Source organism: Dunckerocampus dactyliophorus, chromosome 9, assembly GCF_027744805.1.
Source record: "Dunckerocampus dactyliophorus isolate RoL2022-P2 chromosome 9, RoL_Ddac_1.1, whole genome shotgun sequence".
Taxonomy (NCBI): Eukaryota; Metazoa; Chordata; class Actinopteri; order Syngnathiformes; family Syngnathidae; genus Dunckerocampus; species Dunckerocampus dactyliophorus.
Genome location: NC_072827.1, coordinates 22,526,714 through 22,535,206, shown reverse-complemented (window position 1 = coordinate 22,535,206; position 8,493 = coordinate 22,526,714). Strand labels below are relative to the sequence as shown.

Sequence of the window (8,493 nt, the reverse complement as noted above, 5' to 3'; positions counted from 1 at the left end):
CATTTTTTAGCTGCATAACAGTATGAAAAAGACTTCTAGTCAGGGTGTAAAGCAGCCATCAACAAATGGCGGCCCATCACCAAGTCTGTTGTGAGAGCGTGGAAAAACAACGGCACTTAGAGCCCAGTGTGAAAAGTCTACACTAATTGATATATTCCTGTCAGTATGGTAGCTTGGAACATATGGCTTGTACTCGCTGGTAATTGTTTTGTTATGTCTTTCGGCTTAGGTGAGTTAAACATTATTACTTCACAAAAGGAACATTTATTTCAGTTGATCCTTGGTTCATACATTTTTATTAGTATGATTATTTCATGTGTGCATTTCCATAAAATAAAATCTGTGGTGTTCCTGAGTACCACTAGATGGAGCCTGCACACCACAATTTAAATATATACAGTCATGGAAAAAATAAAGGTACATTTGTTTGGACAGGGACTAGCTTGAGTATGAGCTGTGGGACTGCTAGTCCCCTATCTAGTCAGACGAGTGTTTGTCCCACCGAGTCACTGAGCATTAACTGACAAAGCCTGCTCGGATGAGAGGCGAAACATCTTCTAAGACAGCCTGAACAGTCCAGTTGTGATCAAGTCAGTGCCTTGAGAACACCTTCCTGTTTTGCCATTAGATTTTTCTTGAATTAAATAGTGTTTCTCACTTCAATACTGTAACCCAAAAAGGAAGTTGCAAAGTTGCAAGTGGCAGCATTTTGATAAAGAAGGTGACATAGACTATTGAAGTCAAGAAATAACTCATAATAAAACACGATGGCGGTGTGCGTGTTGATCTCGCTGCCACAGGGGAACAGTCGCGTCTTCGATGAAGGTGAAAGTAACCTTAAATGTTCATTTAGCCCTTTCATCCATCATTTAGATGCATCTATGACGACATTATGCATGTAAAACTGTATTTGTAAAACTCTTAAAACGTGTTTTGTGTTAACATTTTTGAGAGTCAAACGCTGATGACATAAAAAACGGGCGACGTACCTGACGTCCGATTCCTGTTTCCATTTTATTTCTTCGCTCCCGTTTGTGTGCCAAAATTTAAAAAAAGAATGCATTTGTTTTTTCATTTCCAAGTTTTTAATTTTGTTTTATTTAGTACTTTTTAAAAAATACGTTATACAATTGTTTCAGATTTTTGTTGCTTTAAATTTTTTTTTATTCATTTACATTTTTAGGGACAATTTTTCTTTGTATGTATTTTCCAGTGTGTTTTCTATTATTTTATTCAAATATACTGCATATGCATTTGGAACATCTTCATTGCATGTCTATCAGGTGTCAAAGCCAGCATAGTTTTACTTTATTTTGGTTTTATTGCCCACTAGTTAACTTATTTTTACACTTGTGTGCCACAATGCTGCTTTGCCCTTGCGAACCAATGTGGCTCAGTTCGTTGCGAACCAGCACCTCTTTTTGTGTGCGCGTGTCCCAATGGGCGTATGGTTGCATGCAAGCTATGTGTCATCCTCCATCCATCATGGCCTCCATACATTTACATGCTGCACCCCCTTGTCCCAACTCGCCACAACCTGTTTCCTACCTTCCTTCAGCCACTTTTTACTGTTTTGGTCCACCATCTTTCTTTCCTTTTCATGGGAGATCATGGCTGGTGGTCTCTGACCCCCCCAGTGCACACACGTACATACATCACAGACGATTTACCAAAAGGCCTCACTTTTTCCCTGCAGGCTGTCAGTAGAACAGGAGGAAAATAAGCTGCTTTTACAGGAAGACTAAATAATCAGCCTTTGACCTTTCAAAATGGCAGGTGACGATAAATGATGTCGTTGGCTGTCGTTGCCTCTTGGAAAGAAGTCCTCTGGTGCACAGATTTGTTGTGACTCCTCTTTTGCAGGATGATAAAATACAGGATATACTGACTGGGATCTGATGATGAGAGTGAATGAAGAGTCTGGACTGCATCTTTTGCTTTGGTCATGGTCCGCTTTGTCCCCCATGGGTTGTGTCAGGGCTGTAAGTGTTTTTTTTTTCTTTGTATTGACTGATGTAAATGTATGATTGCATGTCATACCATGCGGCTGCAGCAGAAAGACAGCGGATAATGCTAGCTTAGTTGCTGTGCCAACCTTTCCAGTTTTGAAGTACTTCTTATGGTTGCTGGCAGTTAGTAAGCACATCTATTTGACCTGTTTTGGCAGCCTTGTGCATCATGTATGCCCTCACTTTATTGCTATTGCTTTTTGTTACCATCCTATGGCGTCTTTCCCCCTCGATGTGGCTCCATACAATACATTTTGTTTTCTGGTGAGTCAACTCGGTGAGAAACCATGACGCTGGTCAACTATTTGTCTTGTTCGCTTCCTTTGTCACTCATGAACAATAGCAACTAAAGCAAGTGGTAGTGGAACAGAAGCTAATTGATGTGATACAGTACTTCTATTGCAAATGTTGATCTGAAATCGGTGGAGAAGCCTTAAGAGAAGGCTTAAGAAACATGAATAATTGCCACTTGGCATCAGGTGTGGCTCATCACTCTGCCAGGAGGAACAGAAAGACAGAAAAGGAACGCGCTGAAGGAATCCCAGTAATCTCCTCTTTATCGCGACCAGACTAGACAATAAGTGAATTTCTGTGAAGTACGATTCAATTTTAATAAACAAAATATTTTTATAGTTAGAGCATAGAAAACCTGTTTATGACTTTTTAAATACGTGTTTTTAACATAATCAGAGCCCTGACAGACCAGAATACTAGATATTTAACCCGCCCTGCTTCACACCGGCCGCACCGGGGCTCGAACACAGGACCTTTGTAATGGGAGGCGAGAGCGCTGAGCACACGGCCAAAAGGCTGGACTGCCAACCACGTGTTCAGCGCAGCTCTCAAGGCAGAGGGAGTGAGGTTTACCAACGTACACTTGCACAGCCTCACAGGTTGGCATCCGTTACACTGATACTATGGCTTAACATTAGGTCATAGTCAACCACAAAACAGATCATTTATTGATTAATTACTTTTGAAGTGGGTTTTAATTTGGGGGAAACGGGCCCAAATGGCTTTTTTGAGGATAAAGGTTCTCGACCCCTGACATATAACATTACATGTCTATCCAGCATCCTCAAATGCTGCATAGTTTTACTTTCTTTTATTTCTATTAGTGTTGAACTTACATTTACTCTTGTACGACAGTTAAAGTGTTACTTTAAAAGGTACGTTTGACTCAGCAACTGATTCATTGACTTTCCATGATGTTTTGCTTCCTTGTAATTCAAGGTGTCTGCCTTCCTAAGGTATACCGTCACGATCACGGCGAGCCTCAGTCAGCTCCATTCTCCGCTATCTGCACACATTCCTTGTCCAGATGCTGTCTATTTTCTTTTCGTCCGCGCGAGCCTCAAATGTACACAGGGAGTATAAATTCATTTATTATTCAAAGACACAAAGATTTAAAAAAATAAAAAAAAAAAGACTTGCATTCATCAGTCCGTCTCGTTCAGCATGTGGAAGGAAGGATCGCGAATGTTCATGGAATCTCGCTTAAAGAAATCATTCTAAACGGACAACATTTTTGGTACGATTTGCATTGATGTTTTGTCCTCCTGTGACAGAATGAATAAGCTACGCAATGTGGAGGTTCGCCTATACAGTATATGCACATAGACACATGCATATGTATGTGCATGTGTGGTGTAATGTGGATCGTTTACATTTTGTGTATGTTTTACTGTCAAGTTTCCCTGAGTGCTAACGAGCAAGAACATGATGCTGATTGATTGGCAGGCGGAACATTGTCAGTGAAAAGTCAGACTAAGCGCTTTTATGTGGTGATACATTCTATATATATATTTTTTTTTTACACCAAGTACCACAACAAATTTTATTTTGCTTTGCAAGTGCCACCGTTTTTATTTAGCTTTGAACACGTGGCTTGTGCTCACAGGTAATTCATTGCCTTGTCATTTGAATTCATTTAGTGTTTGTGTAAATATTTTGTACATATTTCATGTAAAATATATATTTCCCATGTAGTTTTATATTTATTCCAAAACAGCTTTTCTTCCTCTGTACCACTTGATGGAGCCCATGTTCCACCGGTGGTTCTCACGCCACAGCTTGAGAACGGATGTCGTACAGTAATGGGCTATACACGCCATACACTGGAAGCAGACTCATTAGGTGCGCATTCCGTGTGAGCAATTGAATTCGATCCCAGAGCTGCAGCCAAAAATTGTTAAACCACAATAATCTTGCAATTCTTTAGATGTTTTTTTTTTTTCCTGCCTGTCATAACAAAAAGGGAGAAAGTGTGATGACGACCATAGAACTGGAAATGGAACTTATTGTGATGTAAGCGCAGCGAACAAAGGTGCTCTGTCCTGGCTGTGACATTAAACTCCATATTAATCGTAGAAAAAGAAAAGCGGGATGTGCTTTTCTTGTTAGAGAATCACCTCCCAGGCACACACAGTACCACACATCTGCCACATACCCTTCCAAGAGTGGTCAAAGTAAGCGGTGATTGCACAAATGCTTCAATTTTAATTTACAGTGCTTAACTTATTTTTACACTTAAACATGTGCAAGTGTTTTTTTCTTTTTCTTTGGGCTTTTTTTGTGTGCAATTTCAGTTGTATATACTGTAATATTGAAAATAATGTAGTGTTTTTACTAGGGCTGTCAAATGATTCACATTTTTATTCAGATTAATCACGGTTTTCAAATGAATTAATCATGATTAATCATCATGTCGCACCATGTCTGAAGTATGCCCATTTTTACTGTAGTTTATTGAAAGAAAGATAGATGACAGAGCAGGATTATGTATATTTGGATGTGTTAACAGCACCAAATGAACTTCAAATTCAAATCAAGTTAAGAGATGGCACACATGTCTGAAAATCTATTTACCTAACGCTAGTTTCTTTAATAGCAGAATATTTGAATGAGACTTTAACGCTGTTATTATGGGCAATGAGGAGCTGCATTGAAACACACCACATCGTTTAAGTTGAATTCACATGTTTTGAGTGAATTTTGTGGGATTTCCGAGCATACTTAAATGCAGCAAATTGTACCTCTGCATTAAGAGTTCAACATTCAAGAGTTTCACTGTCACATGCACAGTAAAACAGGTAGTTATACTACGCAATGAAATTCTTGTTCTGTTTATTCTCCCAAAAAGAAAGAAAACACAAGAAAATGAATAAGAACAGAAGAAACATTAATACCAACAAATTAAACGCAACAATAATATGTTCAGTGTTATGAGTGTGTGCGTGTGTTGCGTGCTGCGGCGTGTGTGAGTGCTTCGTTGAGAAGCCTGATGGCCTGTGGGTAAAAGCTGTTTGCCAGCCTTGTGGTCCTGGACTTCAAACTCCTGTAGCGTCTGCCTGATGGTAGGAGTGTGAATAACGAGTGTTGTGGATGTGTGCTGTCCTTGATGAGGTTGTGTGTTCTTCGTAGGACTCTAGATTTATAAATGTCTTGCAGTGAGGGGAGGGCTGCCCCAACAATGTTCTGTGAGGTGTTGATCACCCGCTGGAGTGCCTTCCTATCACGTGTTGTACAGTTACCGTACCAAACAGTGATGGAGGCGGTAAGGACACTTTCCATAGTGCATCTGTAGAAGCAACTCAGGATTGTGGTGGACATGCCAAATTTCCTCAGTCTTCTCAGGAAGTACAGTCTCCTTTGGGACTTCTTCAGTATTTGTTGGATGTTGTGAGACCAGGTGAGGTCCTCGCTGATGTGTGTGCCAAGGAACTTGAAGGTTTTCACCCTCTCCACCTCAGTCTCATCAATAAACAGGGGTCTATGCTGCTCCTTTTCCCTTGTTCTTGTATTGAGATGGAGATGGAGATGGAGATTGTTATCGTGACACCAACATATGAGGTCCGCCACCTCTCTTCTATATGATGTTTGAACACCACCAGTGATCAGTCCGATGACTGTAGTGTCATCCGCAAATTTAATGATGCTGGTAAGAATATCCACTTACTGTTTTTCTTTGCATTTCTGTTTATTTAGACCACACATACACGCATAATGAAGACGCTGTTGTGATGTTTTGAGTGCATCTCGCAGTCTGTCTAGCAACAATGAGGAAGTGTTGTTGCAATGACGAATGGACTGGAGACGTGTTTGTTTGAGTTGGAGGGACATATACTGTATGGTGTTGGAATTGCACTGCTGTTGATGTGTTCAGGTCAGAATGAAGTTCTAAAAGATCATCAGACTCTGTGTGACTCTGTGAGGAGCTACACCTACACGGAGAGCCGTGGCTTGCCGTGACACGTATGCGTTAATTAGACTACAAAAAATGACGGAATGAAATAAATTAGTTACCACCACTAGCCCCCTATTTTTGACAGCCCTAGTTTTTACACTTGTACAACAGTAAAGACTGTTCAAATCTTACCTAGTGCTTGTACAGTTTGGGTTGGACACAGCTTGACCCTGGAACAGATCAATTCTATTTCCATTGCATCCTATGGGAAGTGTTTTTTTTTTAAATGTCAGCAAATCATGCTGCTCAACACCGCCTTAATGTTCTCCGACATTTAATGGATGCACAGAGTAGAATGTCACGGGGAGCACCACAAGGTTCTGTTCTGGAGCTTCTTTCTTTCAAAGCCCAAAAAAATCAAGTGTTGGAGACCAATAGTGAAATAGAAAGTTCCCTGCATCCAGTTCCTCCATTGTTGTTATTAGACGGAAATCTTCCACTACTCAATCACCAATAACACAAATAGTTGGGCCATTTTCAATGTTGCCATCATTAGTAGTGTAAATATACAAAGAAACTTATTTCGAGCTGCCTTATATTGAATCTGGCAGCTTTTAGTTTGGCATTTGATGATGGTGAGTGAGTGTCGGCTGGAATAACATCAAGTATTGGGGGGCCACCCGAAACTGTACGTTAACTGTTCTCCCCCACACGTTAAATACTGTCTTTTGTGCTGGTCGAGTACCATACGGCTCATAGAAACCATGATGCGTGCACCGCTTTCCGAGTATGGAGTGAGCTCATTGTAAGTAAGCAGCCTCTATTTATTTATTTTTTTCCTTTTGAAAAGAATAACATTTAGTAAGTGCTTCACACAGCATCGGCGAACAAGCAAGATGAAGTCTAATGTGAGAACAGCTGAAGGGTTCATTGAGTGTGGAAACACTAACAAGAAGACAAGGAAGTCAGGTCGCAGAGTGCAAACCTCCAACAAGGCTTGAGGAGGTTGCTTTACCCAAATTCAGAATCTCCTCCTGTTCCAAACTACTGTAGGCTAGTCAACCTTAGCAGTGGCGGCAAAATACTCTTTCTCACAGCTGATGGCGTGCTAGTCGGTCAACTTGAAGCTAGCGCTAGCAGCTAACATTAGCAATGACACCTAAAAACCAGGACAGCGCCCCAGCAGTGAGATACTCAAATGCTACTTGAAGTTTAATCGAATTCAATTCCCTAATAACCCTAATCTGAAAAACTCGCTACACAGCAGCGTCTTTCATTACATTAGTGCCCTAATGTTGCTAAATTAAATGGCCCAATGAAAAACAATGACAACCGGGACATTTTCATCAACACCAAGACAGGATGTGACAACAGGACATGTCCTCAGAAAACAGCAGATTTGGTCACCCTACCTAAAAATACAGACTGGCCTGGTAATTTGCGATAAGCGCTATAGCAGGTAACTCTAGCAGCAGAGCTAAATAATTCTGTCTCACAGCTAACGATGCGCTCGCAAGTCAACATGCAGACAAAGCTAGTGGCTAATATTAACAGTGCCTAAAAATAACCATGGCGGCTAGCGCTGGCGGCGTGATGTTAAAATACTCAGTCCTACAGCTAACAACACGCTCGCCAGGCTAACACTAACGGTGATGTTAAAATACTTATGGTCATAGCGAACAATGTGCAAGCCTGCAAACTGCCGCAGTACAAGCAGCTAACATTAGCATAAAAAAACCCATATTGTGGCTAGCCCTAGCAGATAACATGAACAATGGAGCCAAATTACTCTTGTCTCACAGCTAATGACGTTCTCGACAGTCAACACGCAGATAGCGCTAGCGGCTAACATTAGCAGTGGCATCAAAAAAATACACACAGGGCAGTCAACTCTTTTCTGAGCAATGATTGTTTTATGTCAAAGCAAGAACGCTCTCCAGAGGAACATTTTACTGCTCAAAGCTTGAACAGCTCAGGAGATACACTTGAGACTCTCAGGTCAGCCTCATTTTAGTTCCTATTTTGTCTAAAATGTTTCTCATATGTTTTCTCATAAATAGATGAGATTGCGATTGACTGGCAACCAGTCCAGGGTGCACCCCGCCTCTCGCCCGAAGTCATTTGCGAAGGGCTCCAGCATACCCGTGACCCTAGTGAGGACAAGCGGCAGAGAAGATGGATGGATGGATGGATGGAAATAGGTGAGACGTACTGATTTTTTACTGTATCCTCCTCAGAGCCACTTTGTGACACTTACAAAAGCCAGCAGACGATCCAGGTCTTTTCCTTGTCGCCATG

The 8,493-nt window shown here is 41.1% G+C and overlaps 1 protein-coding gene across 5 annotated transcripts in view; it reads left to right on the top strand.

Annotated features, from left to right (window-relative positions):
- Nucleotides 1-8,493, top strand: part of col8a1a (collagen, type VIII, alpha 1a) — a 50,514-nt gene that overhangs the window by 11,879 nt on the left and 30,142 nt on the right. For 2 of the 5 annotated variants that reach the window (XM_054786356.1, XM_054786355.1), the window contains exon 2: nucleotides 8,256-8,396. The exons of 1 other annotated variant lie outside the window; for it this stretch is intronic. Coding sequence is in view for 1 of the 4 variants with exons in the window: in XM_054786352.1 (XP_054642327.1) it covers nucleotides 1,946-1,982; nucleotides 8,256-8,396 (178 nt within the window). In the remaining 3 variants the exon portion in view is untranslated. Of the gene's footprint in view, nucleotides 1-1,919; nucleotides 1,983-8,141; nucleotides 8,194-8,255; nucleotides 8,397-8,493 lie in introns of those variants that run through there. 2 more of the 5 variants (XM_054786352.1, XM_054786357.1) reach the window with 2 other exon arrangements.